The 21324-nt window shown below is 45.9% G+C and overlaps 1 protein-coding gene across 1 annotated transcript in view; it reads right to left on the bottom strand.

Annotated features, from left to right (window-relative positions):
* Positions 1–220: 220 nt before the first annotated feature.
* Positions 221–21324, bottom strand: part of LOC120955699 (adenylate cyclase type 3) — a 41635-nt gene continuing 20531 nt past the window's right edge. The window contains exons 7-19 of the mRNA XM_040376788.2: positions 14907–15018; positions 14060–14187; positions 13815–13973; positions 12817–12955; positions 10692–10796; positions 10083–10384; positions 9759–9846; positions 6872–6988; positions 4866–5061; positions 3641–3713; positions 3439–3511; positions 3033–3341; positions 221–2969 (exon numbers count right to left, since the gene is read on the bottom strand). Coding sequence (XP_040232722.2) covers positions 1953–2969; positions 3033–3341; positions 3439–3511; positions 3641–3713; positions 4866–5061; positions 6872–6988; positions 9759–9846; positions 10083–10384; positions 10692–10796; positions 12817–12955; positions 13815–13973; positions 14060–14187; positions 14907–15018 — 2818 coding nt within the window. The 3' untranslated portion in view covers positions 221–1952. The remainder of the gene's footprint in view (positions 2970–3032; positions 3342–3438; positions 3512–3640; positions 3714–4865; positions 5062–6871; positions 6989–9758; positions 9847–10082; positions 10385–10691; positions 10797–12816; positions 12956–13814; positions 13974–14059; positions 14188–14906; positions 15019–21324) is intronic.

The following is a 21324-nucleotide window of genomic DNA, read 5'->3' as shown; positions in this document are numbered from 1 at the left end:
TCACACACACTCTCTTGGAATAAAGGAGTATTGATACTCCATCTTTATAAACAAGATTGTTTGTTTGCTTGCTTGTGTTTTGTTGTGTTCCATTTAGTATTTGAGAACGTCTTTCTAAAGCTACCGCGTTCACATTACTTCCTGCAGAGAAGAAATACCATCGCGCACACACACACACTTACCAACGGTTTAGCTTACTTGTTTATATGGTTGTCATGGATTTTTTTGTAGTGAGTTTTGTTTTACTGTAGTAGTATCGACTTTTTTGTTTGTTTGTTTGTTTGTTTAAGCTTTGTTCTCTAATACACATCAAATTGGTTTGTTGCCTAAATGGATGATTTCTTGTTTTGCTTCTTTTCCTTTAACGAGTTATGTTTTGGGGTTGTTTCTCTCTAATGCACACACAGTTTTGTTCACTCTTTGATGTTTTTTACTATTTTCTTTTTCTTCTTTTTCTTTCTTCTTTTTTCTTGCTTCTTCTTCTTCTTCTTATTTATCTTCTTCTCTTTCTTTCTGTAAATGTTTTCCTCTTCTGTATCACTTTTGCAAAATGTTTCAACTTTTTTTCTTCACTATATTTATAGACACAATTTTCCATCTCGGTATGAAGCGCAAAAAGGAGTACACCATAATTAGTGAGTCGATGCGTGTTTAATCACATTGAATGAACGCTACTAGTGTTACACTGTTTCTTTTCTCTTCTCTCATCCTCTTGTCTCGTGTCGCGCGCGCGCGCCAATGCTTCTCTCTACAACTGTGTCTACAATTTTATTGCCAATTTTTTGTTTGTTTTACTAATCGAATTTGTTATATATTTTCATTTTTTTTCCATTGAAAACTGGTGTTTGTGTTGTTTTTGTTTCGTTTTTAAATATTTTACTTCTGTTTTTTTTGTTGCTTTCATCATATTGTGTCAGAAAAAATAGCATACGCAACGTACTTTTTTTAATGTTTCTTCACTTTGTGCGACGAACCAAACCCAATGTATCGGCTTTTTTTCCTACGCAAGAGTTTGTTTTAAAATATTATTATAGTAAATAATCTTTTTTTTTTTCTTCTATTATCTGACTCTTGAATTGATCAGTTACATTTTCCTCTTCATCGGCTTCGTTTCATGCAATAAGATATGTTCTTTCCACATTTCGTTACGTAAAACGGCTCCACTCACAGCTGCAAGGAAACAAAATCCGCCTAAAACAACCTTTAAATGTGCGTTTTTGTTGTTCAATAAATCTAACATATCTCGTGCCTCGTACGGTGTTTTCTTCTTCGGTGGAATGCATTCCGCACACACACACAGCCCTGCGTGTGTGCGTGTGTGTTTACATTAGTATCAGGTGAGTAAACTAAGCACCACTAGTGAGTAAAGCAACTTAATCGAAATATATTGGAGCATATAAAACGGACATAAAACTATTTAATGAATGATTGTATTGAAGTACTTCTCGCGATGGGGCAGACCATAACTAACGTAACGTATGTATATCAGTTTCTGGCAGTCTTTTAAATCGTTCGTTTCACAAGATCCTTTCAATGAGTCCCACGTAGCCATGCACGTTGCAATTGTAACAAAGTTTTCCGTGTTTTAATACGTACAAAAGCGGTTAGGCTAAACGTTCACCCTCCTCCGAACAAACAATACTCTCAATAAATGATGCGCTTTGACTAGTTAATAGATTTAGCTAACCATACCTAACGAAACACTTTGCATTCTTCACAAAAGCAAAACACATAAAACTCAACACACTTTGGTACCATAGGTTGGTGTACCCGGGCTACACTGAATTGCTGAAGCGATTACCACTGCATTCTCTCTCTCTGAGATCACTGTACCTACAACCTCGATTTACCCTCAGACCCTCGTTCGTTTTCCAACATTAAAGCTTAAACACTATTCTACACGATTATCGAAAAAAAGAAGGGGTTTTCATGGGCTCTTCCCTTTCCCCTCTTTAGGAGCCATTCTCGAGCAGCGCATCCTTTTCACCTTCGCCGAAATGGTGCGAGCTAGCGTTGGTACTGTTCTTACCCTCCAGCAATGGCGTTTGGGCGTCACTCTCGTCGGCCGGCGTTGCCTCACCGCCATTGAACAGACTCGAAGATCGGACGCTCGATTGGGCCGTTTTGCTGACGCTCGTCTCCGCCGTAGTCGAGCTGGTGCTGCTCGTACTCGAGATGGTGGTCGTCTTCTCCGACACAACCGTTAGCTTCGTGCTGGTGGTGGTGGTGGTGTTGTTGCTAATGCTGCTGCTGCTTTCCTGCAGCATCGCCGTCGACGCGTTCGATGCCTTCATCTCCACGTACTCCTGATTCAGCCGCACACTGTTCGGGCTGGCCGTGCTCGGGCTCGACACGGAGTGCAGCTGGTGGGCTGGTGACGCTCCATCGGCAGGTGGCGGTGCCAGTGCCGGTGGGCTTTCCTTCGATTCGTCCACCTCCTGGACCGTCTCCATCGCGGTCAGGTTCTGCAGGATCGGCGACGCGGTCGGTCCCGTCGGTCGCGGTACCTTCCCCTGCAGGTAGTACGTCATCAGCTGTCCCTTGCCCTTGACCGCGACGAGCCCGCGCTGCTCGAACGTGTAGCCGAAGGTTTGCAGTATCTGGCAGGTTTCCTCCGTCACCTGGATGGCGCCGGCCTTACCCGTGCTTTCCATCCGCGACGCCACATTTACCGTGTTGCCCCAGATGTCGTAGTGGGGTTTGCGCGCACCAATCACGCCCGCCGTAATCGGCCCATGGTTGACGCCCATCTTCAGCACGAAATGGTTGAACGACTGCTCGTTGATGCCCTGCAGCGCTTTCTTCAGCTCGAGCGCAAACTCTACCAGCAGTGCCAGGTGGGCCCACCGGACCGACACCGGATCGTCCGGTTTGACGATGCGGGACGGGTTGAGACCGCTCGCCGCCATGTACGTGGAGCCGATCGTTTTGATTTTGATGATGTCCTGAAACTGGGGCAGCTCCAGCAGCTGCAAAAAACGGAATTCAGTGTTCAACACAGTGCCCTTCGGAAGCCTCCTCTCCTCACTTACCGCATCAAAGTCGGAGATGACCTCGTTGAGAAAGCGCAAACACTCCAGCCCCTGGTTGTTGACCGTTTCCTCCGAGTAGAAGTCGGAAAAGTTGGGCATGCTGGCGAACAGGACACCCACCTCGGCGTAGCTCTGCGAGTACAGGTCGTCGTGCGAGCGCTTCCGGTTGCCCATAAAGTGTTCCGCGACGTGCATCGGCAGGACGTTGTAGACGAGCGCCTCGTTCCGGCGCCTCATATCGCTCGCCTTCTCCTTCTGGTCGATCACCTCCGTCTTCCACATGAATATTACACGATCTACTTTATCGATCTGAAAGTGGTAAGGTGAAGAAAAGGAGACGGGAAAGAGGGCTTTAATTAGTGATACCGACCAATGCCAACAACCACGATGGGAAGCAAATCATTACGTGTCGGGCCAGGAAGGAAAGCGCTATCGTTACGGCGACCAGCAGCGCGGACAGAGTGTAGCGTAGCGGAAAGCTGCAAAAAGAAAGTGGAAGAAAAACTTCCAATTAGTACTAACAACGAACTGGCAAAAGAAGGCAGAAAAAAAAACACAGACAAAACACAGCCCACAAAACACAGCCCCGCGTCTCAGCGAATACTTACACGTTCATAATGCCAAAGTCCTCGTTCCGGAACGCTTCGTCCAGGTGGAAGATGTTCACGTAGCAATGGATCGCTACGGTGGTGATTTGTGCGTGGGCCAGCACGAAGCAGACGGTGTTGAGCAAAACGAAATAAAAGCGTATCAGCAGATGTTGGCCCTTCTGATGAATCTATTTTCACCACTTGTGGTGGGGACCAGCAGGGGCAATGGTATTAACGGGGGAAAGGAACGGAGAGGAAGTTGCCGCACGAGGAACAGGCTATACCGGATGATGGGGTCAAGAAGTTAAATAGGTTTTGCTCACAGCGCTGCCACATCGATTAGCATGGCCCAGAGGGAACGGGGTTTAGTGCTAAAGCCTCAGGAATTCGCATCAGCACTTCGCCCACCGTTCCACGTGTAACGACATCCAAAGTGCGGCTAATAATCAAAGCCCAAGGGGGGTAGCCGGCAGCAACCCGTAAAGCTATTACTTTTTAATTAGTTTGTGCTAATGATGGTCAGCAGGAATTATTCAGTAAAGTATAAATCCCTGTTTGTGTTGCCCGGCTAGCACTGCCCTGCTTTGCGGAGAATACAAAGCCAACGTGTAGGACGAAGCGCTCGAATCAAACAGCAGGGTGGGATAGATTGGTTTGCCTTCCTCCAAGAAAGGATTGAATCAACTTCATTCCTGGTTTGAAAGACATTTTATGCCCTCCCATCCCCAGTCACACGAACAATGTCAAGAGAGCTCGTTGAATGCAGTGAGTGGCAGTGTGGGGCCCGCGTATTATCTTGGGAACTTTTTGCATATCTACTACGCCCTTCGTATGCACATCCGTTCGGCCAGGACATCCTGCTCCGGTGCATCCGGGCACGCAACAGGCAGGAAATTGACAGCAATCAACTGTCTTATGCCTATGATTCAAGGGTATAAGAATAAATTTAATCAAAATGACACACACACACACTCAACGGACACAATATAGCTTCCTGTGGTACGGAGATTTGTGAGCAAAATCGGTGCGCATAGGACGCTTAACGATGGATGCCAAATCCACGCCACGTCCGACGATGGTTGCAATGTAAGCAAATACGTGTGAAAATACGGTCTGTGTGCACCAGCACCATGTCATCCAGTTTGCGGTTTGCGGCACACGTTCCCGTGGGAGCTTTTGTGGAGAAAATAGGGAGTAGGGAGAAGGGAAGAAGAGCTACAAGCTTGAGAAATGCTGTATTTACCGGTTATGATGATCATTAATAAAATTTTGCTGAGATGCGATAATTGCGTTATGATTGAGGTGGCAATTAGTATTAAAACGGTATAGTTACTGAAGTACGACGGGAACAGGCAGACGCTCGCCGGTTCCATCTCGGTCGAGGCGAACGACACGTTCGTGATGTTCAGGCTGAGTGGTGTCCGGTGCGACGCTGCCAGCTGGCCGTGGTGGTGGAGGGTGGCAGATTATTTGCGTATGCAGAACATGCCCGGAGCGCGCACGAGAGAGAGAGAGAGACAGAGAGAGAATGTGTGAAAGAGAAAATATTCAAAATCGACATTAGTTTGGTGTGGTGATACAGTGGTGGAAATTATTACAAGTGCACTCGTATTTTAATGCAAAATTGGATATCAAAAATTTGGATTGACCTTTTTGAACTCAAAGCTAACTTTTTTACTTAATTTTTTTATATATCTTCTACATCGTTGACGGTCGATGTATCTGATCTGCAATTATTTGACTTTACACGATTTTCTAGGGTTTTCGTATCAAACCCTGTTTTTTTAACTAGTTTTTCTAGGCGACCAGCTAAAGTAACGATCGATTTTCGTCAAGCGTCGTTTGTTCATTTTAAGTTCAATGACTACCCTTCTGAACGCTAAATGAATCATACTGCTGAAATCAATCATTAAGGTCGGCGGGCATTGTCCGTACTCGCTAGTGTAATTTTGATTTTCACTAGCGAATCTGGCGGCGGCTGGTGGAAGCTTTTTTTTGATCATCAAGGGAATGGTTGTGCCGGATCTCAAATTTAAGTAGTTTTTTCTCCGTACTTTATGCGAAAATGGCTGAAATACTTTCACAATATCTATAAATTACAACACTTTTCCAGCCTGGTTTAAGTAAAACAGGCAAAGTTCACCTAGCAACAAATAGAAAAAGGGAGAGTGCAATCTAGAGATTAAGGTGCATTTGAGAGATTTGGTGAGAATAATGCTCACAGAACACGGTGATGTGACGACTATTACATTTTCATAGCCAAAAGTAAGAGACTTCAATAAAAAACGTATAATAAAAAAATGTAAAATAACATATTTTTTTGGGCGGCTCCAAATTGTTTTGCAAATGTTTCGGTCAGCCTCCGCCAGATGCGCTAGTGAATATCTAAATTACACTAGCAAGTACGGACAATGTCCCCCGGCCTTAACGTTGTAATAATTTGGCCTCAAAAGATTGTAACATTTGTATATTTTATTATATTGTTAATTTGTGGAAATATTTGTCAACGGATATATTTGTTATAAAATAAAAGTACGCTTAAAGGAATTACACCCTCTGTATGAAGCCACTGTGACGAATTTGTTGGGCTTATTTCACACTGATCGTGACGCGGTTTCTATCGTAGTTATAGATCCAACAGCTTCGATTAGCGTCAAACCTGGTCAACTTAAACTTAAACTTAAAAGAGTTCATAGAGTAGGTCCATGTACCAGCTTTAAGTATCTAATCTGTGAGCTTTCAATAGAAATGTGCTATGTCTTTGAGCTGTAAAGCAGTACTGGTAGCATCGTTTATCACCCACATCAGATCAGAGAACATATTTGCATTTGTGGTGCCTATGGCTTCCAAGAAGATGGAGACGTTCAAACAACACTCTGCCTTCGATCCAACGATCATAAACCAAAGTCAACTGTCTAGTGTCACAATTTCGCAATCGCAGCAAAAGACAACAAAACAAAAAAACAACAATATACAAATCCTTAGATCCGTTTTCAATTTACTAAATCGTAAACCTCATCTCCTCAAATCAAATCGGAATAACCACCGGACCCCCTCAACGGTGGTGATAATTCAAACCTTGATTTAAAATCCCTTATCCCCCTAACCAGGCAAGGGGCCACCACCATCAGTGTTGATAAAGATGAACTTACAAACAGTGTCGCAAAAGTTCTTCCCCCAAGCACGGCAACTTGGGCGCGTACTTGGACGTGCCCATAGCGAGCCATACCGTCATGCCGTCATACTTACCATGTCGCTCACGTTCGAAACGCCCAGCAGCAGGACGATAATGATGGCCGTAGACTTCCGTAAGCTGGTACTATCGTTGTATCGTTTGCTGTTTAGAGTGATGAATGCCGGCAGAATCTGCAAATACAACGCGCAAGGGGCATTAAAAGCGGACGTTAAAAAGGGGCAAGGGTTTGGGTCCAAGTCCCGGGCTGGGTTGGGTGGAACAATGCAATAAAAGCGAAATCACCCTCTAATTCCCTGCGGTGTCGTTTTACAATGCTTAAGCTCTTCGCACGCGGGCGTTGTAAGCCTGTGTGTCGCGTACAAAAAAGGGGTTTGAGAAAATTCTATTACAGGATTACCGCACCGGGCTGCTTATTTCGTATACATGTTTCTTTTTTGATGACGCCGAGTTTGATCAGTGCACACGGAAAAGGGAAGCATAAAGAGGAGCGTCTGTGTGTGTGTGTGTGTAAAGTGAAATAAATCACCATAAAAGCAGCACAAGCAGAGTAGCAGAGCAAACCAACGGCATTCATCCAGTGACAGCAGCTGCAGCTGCTGAATGTGAATGAGCATTCAGTGGCGGTGGGTGTGGATTTGGATTGGCACACCAGGCGTCTCCATCGTGCCAACCGTTGGGACTGAAAGCGCAGGATTGGAATGTATTCTTTTTCCATCATAAACCATTACCGGTTGCATTGAATTATACTGCATTCTTGTGTGTGTGTGTGTGTGTGTGTGTGTGTGAGTGTGTATCCAGAGAGCAAAAGCAGGATGTAATATGCAAAAATACCCTCCCCTTCGCTAGCACGCTTGTTCCCGGGCCACGTCCATCGAGTGATGATTTATATGTGTGCACGTTTTATGCACCGCTTGCTGGTGCATCTTTCACTGTGTGCACGCTGTTCAATTTTTACTGCACAGTGTGCACACAGTGCCATTGCCAGCACCATGTGATTGAATAGATAAATGGGTGAAAGAAAAATTACACGCTGACCAGGACCAGGAGCAGCGAGCAAAAGGGAATAATCATACCCGCCCGCCGTTTAGGACAAAGACCTGTCAGCCAAGGGCGCGCTGGAGGGATGCCAAAACGGAGGGTAGTGCTGGGAGGGCAAAAAAATGGAAACAAAATTGCTTCTAGCTTCATATTAGACAGTGGGAAAGGTGCGGGGAGAGTATGAACAAAAAAAAACGAAAGAAAAGCTAGACACGCAGGAGGATGTAGCGCGAAAATGAGAACAAGTTGCCATGTCCGGCTGTCGTTTATCCTTTAGCCGCTGTACTGTATTGTCAAACGTGGATAACACGATCCTGAACAAGGCGTATCTTTTCGTGTGTGTGTGTGTGCTTTTTTGCTACATTCCATAACGCCACCCGCTGCTATGTTCACACCAAATGATCGGCAAACGATTGTGCTCCGTTCCGGTTCCGTTCCCTTTCGTTCGATGTGGTGTAAAATCGTTATTTATCGTTAGTGTCGCGTGCCCGTGTTGCTTACGGTCTTGCTTTTATTTTACTTGCTAACCGAACCACCTCTTAATGCTTGATGCAGGCTCGGTGAGAGGTTAAGCGGCGGTGGCGTTGTGCTCCCGCGGCTCACTATCAGCGGCACACTCGGGCCGCTCGAGCCATATGGTACGTGAGGCATAAATGTGAAAGCGATTGAAAGTTTATGACACAAGAAAAGTTTAAATCGTTCGTTTTTATGGAAGCGGGTTGGCGGGTTTTCGGGTTGGTTGCGTGGAAAGACGCGCCACCATTCGGACACTTTATTTTAAATTAATGAGATTGAAGCAAGTCGTCTCCCGGGGAAGGTAGGGAAACATTATTTTCCAATGGGATGAAATCGATCGGAATGTAACGCTGTGTTATAGGAGAATGAGAATGAAACGTACGCTTCCGAGCAGTGGTTGAATGGAAGTTTTCAGTATTGAGCGTTCTTTCACTTCGAAAGTACAGATTCTTTCCAATGAGAGCAAAAGAACTCGTTGTGCATTCAAATTTTATGTTAAATGGATGGTATAATTGTATTCTATCACTTATTTTGTCCTGTTATAACTTATTAATTGTTAATAACTGTTATAACTGTTAACTTAATGCCCTTAAAGGTATGGATTCCATACTTAAAGGTATGGAAAATAAATTAAAGCGATCATGTTATGACTATGACGTATTAAAATAAGCTTAACACATGACAAATGATTAAGAAACAGGTTTTGAGACCTGTATGGCTTAAAGGTGCTTTAAGACCCCATTTTTATAGTCTTTGGCGAAAACTGAACATACGTTTAGGCGTTTTAACTGAAAAAGAAATTTGTGAGGATGTAATTTAGTTTTCAATAAGCTTAGCAAACAAAATATGTTCATCTTTTTATTTTTTTGGTTTAAATATAGGTTGTGTACGACAACCGCTTCACATACTTTTAAATTTTATAAAACTTCAAAGCTAAACCTCTCTTTTGTACGTTTTAACAATATAGTGCATACTGTTAGGCGCTCTGGCTAAAAACAAATGTTTCACTTTTCAGCTTTTCAGCTTGAGAACAGCTAGTCGAAGATTCATTGCCCTTTATGTAGAAAAAGAGGGTGATTTAATTCAAAAAAAACATTTACAAAAAAGTAAAATCCCAGAAAAATACAAAAACGCCTTAACAGGGGCATACCTTTAGGCGCTTCAGTCGAAAGTCGGCGTAGGAAGATGGACAATTATACCAAATTTATTTTTCAAAAGTCCAGAAGCGCTGGAAATTGAAATCCGTCACACCAAAACTAACTTTCCCATCAAACAATACTTTTAGCTTGCTCCAGCATTGTTCCACCCAGCTCGGCAATTAAGCTGAATGTGATTTCCATTTCGCTTTCTTTCCGCCATCTCCCACACAAAACTGAATCTACTTACCCCGGTTAGGCTTTCGGCGACGGAGATGAATACCATCACGAAAATGATCACTAGTGGCGGTATCACAATTTCGAAGTGCACCGCCGTCCTGTCCATCGATGTGCACCAAAAATCCATCGTTTGCGAGTTGATAAGAAGAGATAATAAACAAAAAATGATGAAAAAACACACATACACAACGAGTCGTTCAAAACTGCACCAACAGTGCTGTGCGCGGGCGGGGCGCATGCGGCCGCCAGTTTCCGAAACTAATTAGAGCAGAGCGCGCGGCAGCAACAAAAGCGACAAATAAGTCAATTCGTTCCGCGGGCTGCCGTACCGTACCTTGGCAGAACCAGCAGAGCGTACAGGATGGCGACGAACTGCACCAGCAGGGCGGCCAGCAGTGGTACCGCACTGTGCGGCTCCCGGTACTCGTTGTAGGCCGTCTCGTGCGTCTTGTCGTTGAACGTGAGGAAGATGGTCGTATCCTTGCTGATTTCGCTGTGCCCGTCCCGGCTGACGAGCTCTTTGCGGAGGCGCATCTTGTAGTCCTCGGATGCCTGCGTGTCGTCCTCCAGTGGATCAGTTTTGTCGTCCGTGCCAGGCGTGGATGGTTCGTCTCCCGCGTTTGCACCGTTCGCCGGCTGGGTGGATGAGAGAGAGAGAGAGCGGGAGAGCGAGACATTAATGCCGACATCATCAAGGGCCCCTAAAACAAACGAACGAATGCCGCCGGTGGAGATGAAGCGGAAGACGCGCAAGCATGCGATTGTTGTCGCCGGTGGAAGATAACGTCCGTTCCGCCCCGATACCCAGGCCAAGTGCCAGGCTGGCTGATGGTGGTGGTTTTCGTTTCTATATTCGAGAGGGCTCACCATCCTCCCACTACTTCTATGGCAACCGAGCAATGAAAATTAATTGCCCACCCGGCATCACGATGGGCATCCCTACCTTTGTGTCATCGTCGTCTTCGCGCAAGATCTCGGACGGTCCGTCCGGTTCGATGACCACGTCCTTCGGATCGGCTGAACCATTTTTGTGCTCCGACGGGCAGAACTAAACCCCACGGTCCGATACACCACCACGGTGGACAGTACGAAAGAAGAAAGAGAGAGAAAGGGAGAGAAACAAAAGAGCCGTCAGCAGCAATATTTCGCGAAATGATTGACGGGCAGTAAAGCACTGAGAGGGGCAGCATCATATTTATTGGATGGATGGTTGTTTGCACGCCTGCAAAAGCGGATCGAGAGTCACTGGAAGTCAACGCGTCATTCTAGGGCGTGTAAAATCGGTACAATTCGTCAGTGTCTATGGGACGGTTTATAGGTTGATGAAGCTTTATATTATAAATATAACACAAATCTTGATGTTTTTAGATGTCTGCGCATTGAGTTGTCTCACTTTCGCTGTTTTCATGTAACCAATACCTAATTCGGTTGATTTTGTAATCTAAATTGCATACATTTAGGCAGTTTCGCATAACAACAAGATTATAAATAGCGAAGACGCCTACAATTATGCAATATGTAAATCAAAGTTAATGTTTTGATCCCCTTGACATGTTTCAATGATGTCCAATGCAATCTACGCAACTTCAGATCGATAAACCGCTTCTTGACCTGGATATAAATCATCGCATGGGAATTAAGCAGCGGTAGATCCGTCCGTTCAACGAGCAACGATGACTTGTAACGAGCCATGACAACGATCACGCCGTGACAATGCGTTTCGTACGTAATTGCATTAATCATGAACTGTTGTGGCATACACTAAACCACCCACGCTCCTTCCTGCAACTAAACTTCCTCCATCCCCCGGGCTGAGTGAACTAATGGACTGACGAGCAAAGGCTCGTCTCGCGGGACCTGCGGGACACGTTTCGCTTATGTCGTTAAGCCTGTCGACGTCGTTTAAGTTCCTCGCCGCCCCGGCGGACCTGTGTCAACGTTCGGTGATTTGGGACGGTGATGCTTCCGGCAATAAATCCCGTGTCTTACACGTCGCAGCGTATCGCAACGGCGGCAAACAACTCAATGAAAACTGTAGCAACCGCGGCATTTGCTGGTGGGTCGGTGGGTACTTCAAGTTTGTTAAGATGTCATTCCAGCGTACCACGGTGGGGTTTAAATTTATCCGAACAAACGGCAACCAAAAAAAACAGGAATGAAGACACAAACGAAACCACACATCACGTTTGACATTCCCGGGCGTGTGCTTCAAAATGAGACACGAAAAGATCCCAATGCCAGCCACCGGTCTTACGCAGGGTGTCTAGCAGGCTGACACTCGAAACAGCGGTCCCCGTGGCGTGGAGCGAAGCGTGGCATTACCGAAATGTGCGATTCGAAATCACACCCAAATCATCGATAAATCCAGCGTAACGCGGCAAACGCGGGGGGCTTTAACGATCGGCTCTACGCTGCTTCTTTCGCCGCTTCCTCGTTTCGCAACAACAAAAAACCGCAAACCGTTCTTTTCGCAAGAGTTTACAGCTTTGTGGCAGCTCTCCATCAAAACCATACACCATGCCACTTCAATTTCTGTGCTTATGTATGTGTGTGTGTGTGCCGCCAGCCGCTCAGCCTCGGGATCGTGTCGAAAGCATTATCGAATCAATTGATGGTTGAATGAAAATGTGAAATCAAATTCCGCCTAACAGAATTTCCAGTGCTTCGATAATGGGACGCTGCTGCAAGTGAATCCGCTGCTGCGGAAAGAAGAAACCCCGGCATTTTACAGCCGATTGGGTGAATCTCTGTATGTGTGTGTGTGTCTGTTTTGAGCTAGGAACTGGGAATGTTCGTCTGAATGGAAGGAAGATTAGGGAGTTTTTTTCTTCTTCCTTTCTACCTTGCTCGCTTGTGCCACCGATAAGTTGGCAGCTCCAGAAAACGGGCAAATGTGATAAATGGTAGCAACTTCATGCGTGCTTACAGTGATTAGATTTCAGCTCGAGCGTGATGATGCCGTTTTAAGCGTATTTATGGATTGGGCGAGGGAAGCGAACATGGCAAAAGTTTACGCTTCCGTCGTTCCGACGTCCTGGTGCGATGGGTGTGCGATCATAATTTCTTACCGGTTTCAGCACTTTCGTGATGAAGTACGTCTTGAGGCCCGCTATTCGGAGCGCTTCCTCACGCTTTTCGCCGAAGGCCGGCTCCACTTCGAACTCCCCGTTCAGGAAGCCGAGCGTTTTCTCCGACAGATGGACACGGCTACAGAGGGGAGAGAAAGAGAGAGAGAGCAAAGGAGAGGGTGGTGAAATATGTATTAAAAAAAAGCGTGCATGATGAGTTTTCATTTGGAATTATGTTCCCTTCCACTTCGGCCGGCAACGACTCATCGACGCGGGCAAATCATTTCGGAGCTTTTCCCTTCCTTTTGCGCCATTTTTCCGACGCTATTTGGTTGCGATATTACGGTCGTAAATTTAGAGCAAGCAGAGCCAAAATGGAATAACAAGAAGAAGAAAAAAACACGCGACGTAGCGAAAGTGATGCCGCGTGTTTGGCGGCGAGCAGCGTAAAGGGTATTTTTGCAAACGTTAAGGCTATATTTGAACAAGAAAAAACATCTACCCCGACGGTGCAAAAGGAAAGTGTGTTTTTTTTTAACTCCGAATAAAAAATTAGCCTCTCCCTGATTAAGATAAGAAGTTTAATGGGTTCCTGTGAATGCGAAAAAGCAAAAAAGGAGCAGAAAAAAGTGTTGAAAAGTGAGTGGAAATTACGCTTTCTGTTTGCTCTTCTTCGCTTCAACCCCGGAGGCTTATACATTACGCCAATTTACACACTGGCGCAGATGATGCACCGGGGTCAAAAGTGGATTGATCTGTGCCCAACGGAAGGCGCTCTTTAATCTTCATCTTGCTCTCCGCCGTTGCCCGTGTCGCTCGTGCTCGTCCTCCTCCGTGAGCAATTTTTCATCGAACCAAATCGATGAGGCCCCGGGACCGATTTACGATTCGTTCCGGGGTACGATTATGTAGATTTTCGCCCCACTAGGGGTTTCGCCCCAGTCTCCTCAAATATGCAGCTTCTTAATCCCTTTCTCGTTCGCCCCACCACTACCTACCCTGCTTTGCCGCTCGATTCCATCTTGTTCGCCAGCTCGACATCCTTCGAGTAGACGTCGAACTGCCACTGGCGCTGGCCGAGGATGCCGGCCAGCACCGCCCCGGTGTGTATTCCGACGCGCATATCCACCGGTGAGTTTGTCTTCTGCTGAACGTACCTGTGCGGTGGTGAGACGGTGGGGCAAAGAATTCAATAAAAGCATTCACTCAAATACCGAGAGCAAAAGGTGAAGCAAACACTTACTTGATCGCTTTCACCATCGACAGGCCCATGTGCACGCAGAGGACGGCATGATCCGGCCGCTCGACCGGCGCCCCGCTGATGCAGTAGTAACAGTCACCGAGAATTTTTATTCGCAGCTGCTGATATTTCTGTGAGGGCGAAAGAAAAAAGAGAAGCCAAAGTTACGGTTGAATAGACAGTTGCGTGTGCTCGGCAGTGTTAAGGAAAGTTCGTCAAAGTCCTCATAAAAGTCTACTTGTCTAACTCTAGGCACCAACTTCTACCGGAGCTTGCTGAGGCTCGGAAAAGAACCGGACCGGGCAGTTTATAAAAAAAAAACGGTGAAAAGGAATAAAAAACACGCAACTTTTTTAGCCCGGACAGACGGGTCTGATGAGATGGTAAAGGTAATGCTTTTTCCATCTACTTCCGCCGGAGACTCGACCGCTCGTTGGGGAGCTTTCGTACACAGAAGTCTCAGAGGAAGGAACCAGCGGGACCAAGCGTTACGCCTGGATGAGATGCTTTGTACGTTCGGTTTGTGTGTTATGTTTTGTATGTGTTCCTTCATCTCTCTCACCATCCCTCCCATCGCCCCAAAACGTGTGTGACACACAAATATCTGATCCACCGTTTGTATGCATTCGTCTGGTACGGAGTGGAGTGGGATCTACCGCCTACTTCTTGCTCTGCAAACACAAAAGCCCATGTGTCACGCAGTGTGTCTGTGCGAAATTTAATTTATGCTACAGCTCGGCCCGGTCCAACAGCATTGCCGGGCCACACAGTCTGTGACACACCTTCCGGAAGTGCTCGAGTTTCCTCACAGTGGAGTGGGAAGCATTCGTTCGCTCACACGCACACTTACCTCAGCCAGACGGTCGAAGCGGGCGAACAGCTCGTTGAGTATCTTCACCAGATCCTGGGCCGAATAGGTGGACGAGATGGCCGTGAAACCGACAATATCTGCATACAGAATGCTGCGAACGAAAGCGAAATAGAATGGAGCAGAGCATGAAAAAAAACAGAGCCACTCGTATGAGGGTGTGCGGAGCAGTGAGGATTTAACAGCCTTCTTCTGGAGTTCGTTGCTGCCGACGGGTTGATAACATCCACTACACCAAAAGAGCATCTGACTAGTGGATCTGAATGATATAGAGCTGTCCCCTGAGGATAATGTTGTGAAATGTTTCAATTTAAATAAAATTAATTGTATATTCATTGTCTGCATCGCACACATTCAAACAAGTGCGTTCGCTCCCACACAGCTCAATGATTGTCACGTATAACGCACGACCTATGATCGATCGACAGACCGGCACGGGTGCATCAGGGCTTCACGCTGTGGCTAAATTTAATCTTCCTTCCAATAATGCTCACCACCCACCGGGCGGACGGTCGGTTCCAGTAAACGATTGCCCAGCCATCTTCTTCGCGCAACGATCTGCTCACCGAAAGGCGCTGTGTACGCTGGTCTCACTCATACCGCACGACATTAAAACCCGAGCGCACAACAGTGAAGTTAAAACCAAAGCGCAGCGCAGAGGCAACGGTTGCTGGGTGGGGTGGTTCGGAGAGGCCGGTACTAATTTGCTAACGACTGCGTGCCTCGTTTGCCTTGGTTGTTGCTTGGCTGCTGGTTGCTGCTGGAGGAACGGCATGTTTTGGGATGGAGATTTGGCAAATAAATAAACCAGACCGAGCGCGTGTTTTCCACCGTTGGGCATTATGATGAACAAACAATCATCATTTTGAGCGGAGGATAGAAGGGAGCGGGCAGTACCGGCAAGTTGTTTGCTCAGGTGGGTTAAACATTGAGCCGGCACGATTGGGCCGAAACGAAGTGAAGGTTATTTCTGTTGTTCACGCCCGAGGAATGGGAATGGAAGTGTGAAGCAATTTTTATCCCTTTTTCTTGCTGCTGCAGAAAAGTAAAACTCTGACACTAATCCATCACGATCCAGACGCGTGTATGCGTGTGTGGGTGTGAGTGTGTGTGTGTGGGGAGGCCGGGAGAGAATTTTTGGAATAATTCATAGTTTTTCCTTCGAGCCAGACCCGGCCCCATGTCAATCATTTCGGACAAACTCGTGCCATCCCGTGTTTGATTATGTTCCCAGCCAGCTTTCGGAAGGATGAAGGCACGGAAGCCGTTTTATTGTTACAGATGAGTTCATTCGTGGTAATAGATTTATTGCGCAATAAACCCTTCGGTATGGTTGAAGGTATGATCGCGTGGGACGTCCCGGTGTGCTAGCTTTTGGGATTTATGGGATTTTCCATTGAAATTAGATCAATTGTAAATTGCTTGTTAGCACTTGATGTTACGCGAAAGCTGTTAAGGCAGTCTGCATTTTTGTAGCGCAGATTGCATACGTCGCAAGCCAAGCCTAAAAACAGAGCCTAAAATTATGCAATGATGCGTAGCATACTGCTTTGTCTTAAGCTCGTCAATCACAGCATCAATAAACGCGTTTGTAGCGAAGATTGCATACTTTGTTAGCGTAAAAATATACAATCCACACTTCAAAATGCCGTAGCTCAAGAAAGTTACATTTCATAATATTTTTATAATTTTTAATAGGTTACCTATCCCAATAAACACACTTTGTAGCGTAATTTGTATACTCCTATACGAAAGGGGACTAAAAAAAGGAATTCAATTCCAAAGTGACATTTGTTCTAAATATGTATCCGTGATTTGTCCGAACGGTGTAGCTCCGTAACACCAGCAATCGTGGACTTGTGTGTGATTAATCGTATTTATAACGTAAAAAATTCGTCAAAGTGTAAATTTGACTGTTCCCTATCGATGAACAATTTCGTTGAGTTCATTTCACATTCTTTTCTTTGTGGCATTTTAAACAAAGCAAGAAGTATTTTTTTGTGTCGCGTGTTATTTATTGAAAATACGGTTTTTGTACGATAAAATTGAAAGGATCGGAAACGATATTTTTGCGGAACAAGAAGAAGGCAACAACAACAAAATCACACCACAGTCGAATTTAAAATTATTAAGGGCTTGTTTCCAAAACATAAACTGGAAGTTTAAGGCGCCAGTTTAAGGGAAATAGCTCGAAAGCCCGATGTTCGTACTCAAACAAGTCTATTGGGTTCCGAACAAAAGTTATAAAAATAATATTTATACAGTTAAATCGCTAAGTGATCCCGCAAAGTATGCTTTGTAGCGCAGATTCCCTATGTTGCTAATAAATGAGTCTAAAAATCTGCAATCTAGTCAACTTTCATAGCTGAAGTTATTCACTTTTAGTAAAATTTCTACAATTTAATCGTTAAGTAATTCCAATAAACACGATTCATACTGCAGATTGCATACTTTGTATATCTCTACATGCTAGCAAACGAGCCTCAATTTATGCAATCTGCTTCTCACAATGCGTTGTCTGACAGTGGAGTCAAAGTGTTTCATAGAATTCATAAAATTCTATCACTAAGCGACAAATGCTGTTCGACAATACCTTACCGTACAAGTAAATGATGCCACACACCGCCGCTTCCACACCCAGTAAAGGTAATTATTCTAGAACTATTTTGGCTCAGGCGTCCTCCAATCACCAAAGCTACCACCCGCAGCACAAAAGCCGACCCAGATGGGGCAGAATTTGTGTTCCCTTATCTCGTGCTTTCAGCGATCGGTCTCGTACCGTCTCGAACAACGCGCGTAAGAGGATTATTGGAAAAATTATCAACTACCAGCACATGCACAGCTCCGTGTAGGGCTCCGTGTGCCACCTTACCGGCTACCGATACCTTACCAATATGCGCCGGCTCTATCATACCACCAACACACCGTCCGAAGCTGACTGCTTTTCCCTTTCCCGAACGAGATTGCGCCCTATTTTCGGCACACCAAAAGCTCATCGAGTGATGTTGTGCGCTCTACGGACGATCGGGGGGAAAAACAGTATTGGCTTCGATGCTAGAGCTGCACCATATCGTATCGCTCGGGGCGTGCTGCTGCGGTTGCGGTTTTCCCAGCGTTATTCATACCGGCGTATTACGCCCGAAAGCTACACTGAACACGATCGTTGCTCCAATCGCTATGCGTTGGGATGGGATTCCGCTGTTGGCCTCACAAAACTGGCGACCCAGAAAGAGTCCTTTGGGGGCGTTGTACGGCACCAAGCATCTAGGATAGTTGGTCGGATAGTTTTCCGAGAGCACAGCAAGTGCACAAAGTAAGCTGCTAACTTTTGCTCTATTTCCGCTTTTTCGGTTGACACGATGGCATGACGGCACTTGTAGTAGTGCAACGTGCCGAAGGTGATTCGAGTTCGTTTGTAGCAGAAAAGGGCAACGGGGCATTTTTCGAGCAGTTTTTACTGGTATTATTTTTAGGGCAAATTTCATGCGAATTATTTAAGTGAGTGTCCCTCGCTGCAAGGGAATTTTTGCATTTCGCAGTACTTGGTTATAAATTTAGCACCACATTCCTAACTGCTCACGCTGTACTAAACGGATATATACCCTATTCGTCATTCAAAATCACCACCGGCAACGGGCGCCGGCAGTATAAGTTAGCCAATTCGTACCGGGAAGGAAATGAATATAAGCTCATCCACCAGCGGGAGTCCCCTTCCGTCTCAAAAACCTTCCTATGGCAAATGCCAACTGTCCATCTCTGTTTGCCGGCGTGAGACAAATTGCCCGCCAGTGCACGTGGAGCGAAGCACGTGGGATGCTGACATCCCAAATCCCTCCCCCAAACCCCGGGAGTGTTCGCGGAGTGTCTTTTCGCGCACCTTCCCAGAATCCAACTGCTGCCGCCGCAACACGACGGCGGGTGTGCACGAATGCACGAAATTTTTGCCCACTGCTTGGCGCGCGCGAAAAAGGATAATTTAATTTGCCGCACAAAACTTCACCCCGGCGGTGCGCCTGCTGGCATTCGCCGGTGCGATTGTGTGCGATAGAGTGTTCCTCTTTGCTGCACACACACAAACACAGACATCTTTTTCTTGGAAGCCATCTTGCAGCGGGAGGATTCGTTCGTAAGGGATGTACAGGGGAGAAGATTGTGGTGCGGAAGAAGATGATCCAAGGGAAAGAAATAGCTCCGGTACCTGACATGACTCCGGTGTGCACATGCCAAGGATGGTCGGTTTCGCAACGCCCGAAGGTATGCTTTTCGCACGCGGTTGGGGGCAGAGATAAAAAAGAGAAGGCAAAAGAAACAAAACATGCTGTATCTTGCCTTGTGAGCGTTTTTTATCCAACCGTCCCCCTTCCCCATTGTTGGTTGGGCGATGTACCAGCCAGCTAAAGGGGATGGCGTGCGCACTCGTTCGGAAAAGTGTTTTTCACTTGACAAAAGGTCTGGCCGGGTGAGGCTGTCGCTGCTGCTGCTGACGCTTTGGTTCTTCATAACTTATTAAACAAACAATGGGAAGCGATGCTGTCGCGTGTGAAGATGCACACCGGCGTGGTTCCTGTTGCTCTACTCTCTTCCCCTCTCCCACCCGCAGAACAGAAAAATAACAAACAACCCGGCCAGTGCGTTGTGTTAGTGTGATGTGATTCATCTACAGGCTCCCCCCTTGCTGCTGCTGCTAAATTGGCCGTCCCGAAAAGCAAACCGGTTGACAACATCCGTTAAAGGCGAACGGCGATGTTGTTGGAGCTGTTGGAAGCTTCTTAAAAGTATAGTCCTTTGTGTTTCACCCACACATCACTTTCGGAGCTTTTTCAGGGCCCCCTGGTTGTGGGCGACCCGTGCAATTAACTTACGGCTGCAGTAGGCTAGGGACAAAACTTTCCTCGGGACCTAATGAGTGCCAACCCAGTTTTGGGGGAGGGTTTGTTGTTTGCCTTTGGGCAAAGGACTGTAAAGGTAGACGAAGCTCGACTTTCAGCCCGAAAGCTGATTGGGCGGGTTACGATGGTACACATTCCCGAGCGATATTCCCGAGCGTGTGTAATTAAATTATGTCCCATGTGTGCTGTGTCTGTGCTCTGTACGTGGGATGAGATAACGGGTCGATTAGAATCAAACGGGTCTCGGGAACATTGCTGGAACAGATGGGACAGATGGGCAGGGCATAATAAAATTGTCATTTATTAATTGTGCTTCAAATGTATCTACTAACTCTTGTATTACGGATTGAGAACTCTAAACAAGCGAGATGAACTTTGCTGGGTCAAAAAGTCACTAACATTTGATTAAAACATCTTAAATTCATCTGTTGCGGGTTAAGTACCCACACTGCTCGAATTTTTGTTATGCAAATTGCATATCGTTAGGCTTAGTGCTTCCAATTCCATGTTCTAACTGTATGCGCCTAATAGTATGCAACTTTTTGTACAAAGTGCTTTAAAAGTCACGCATTACCCTTATAACGCATAACAGAACCACTTTCAATGTATTTCATCGATATAAAAATACTATTTGAAGTTCTATAAGCAGAATTGGTCACGTGTAAAGTATTATTTGTTTCCCCTTCTCAATCGCCAACGCCGGAACAGTGCAGGCAAATAGGCGGATGTAATCCTTTTTTACCATTTTCGCTGATTGCACAAAGCGATTGCCGAATAATCGAACCGGCCCGGGATGCTAGCTACCCCGAGGGTGGTTTAGCTTTTGATTGATTTTCCTCGGAAAAAAGGTTCTAAATGCGTTACGTGCGGTTGAACCGGCAGGAAGCCTGCCCGGGCGGCCAGTGCCCCTGAAGCTAGTTAACGGCTGGTAGGTATTTGGAAACGAAAACAAAACACCCTCCACATGCTCTTAACTTTCGTTCCTAAATTGTGCTGCTCGATTGTGCGAAAGAATTTCGATAAAAATTAAAATCAACCAACGCAAATGACGTAATTTGCTGTGCGTGTGAGTGAGTATCGAGAAAGCAGAAGAGGAAACATGAATGAAAATAGAGCAGCACCCTTGCTGGGAGCAGCTCGTTCTTATGCAAGCATAATTTCAATGCTTCCTCACTGTTAAGATCCTCACAAAAGCTAGTCCAATGATTTCTTCCCTTTTTGGCGCTCTATTCTTTCCTTGCTGAGTTAATTTAAAAGCCTGCAGCGTTTGCCAGCCAACATCAACCATCCTGCATACCGTCTGTTATCAAATCTGGCGACACTGGCACAGCAGCGCATTGGCGTGGTACCTTTTACCATCGTCAATCTCGGAGCGCTTTTCCAGGGCTTTCATTCCACACCATTTATCCATCCCATCTTCCTCTGATCCCCCGCTCACTTTTCCCCCCTTCTCAGCAGAGCCTTCCCTTGACGATCTCTTGTCAAAACTTGCCGCCATGTTTATTTACTTA

Source organism: Anopheles coluzzii, chromosome 3 (genome assembly GCF_943734685.1).
Source record: "Anopheles coluzzii chromosome 3, AcolN3, whole genome shotgun sequence".
Classification (NCBI taxonomy): domain Eukaryota; kingdom Metazoa; phylum Arthropoda; class Insecta; order Diptera; family Culicidae; genus Anopheles; species Anopheles coluzzii.
The sequence above is the reverse complement of the archived record's forward strand: the minus strand, read 5'-3'. Positions and strand labels throughout refer to the sequence as shown.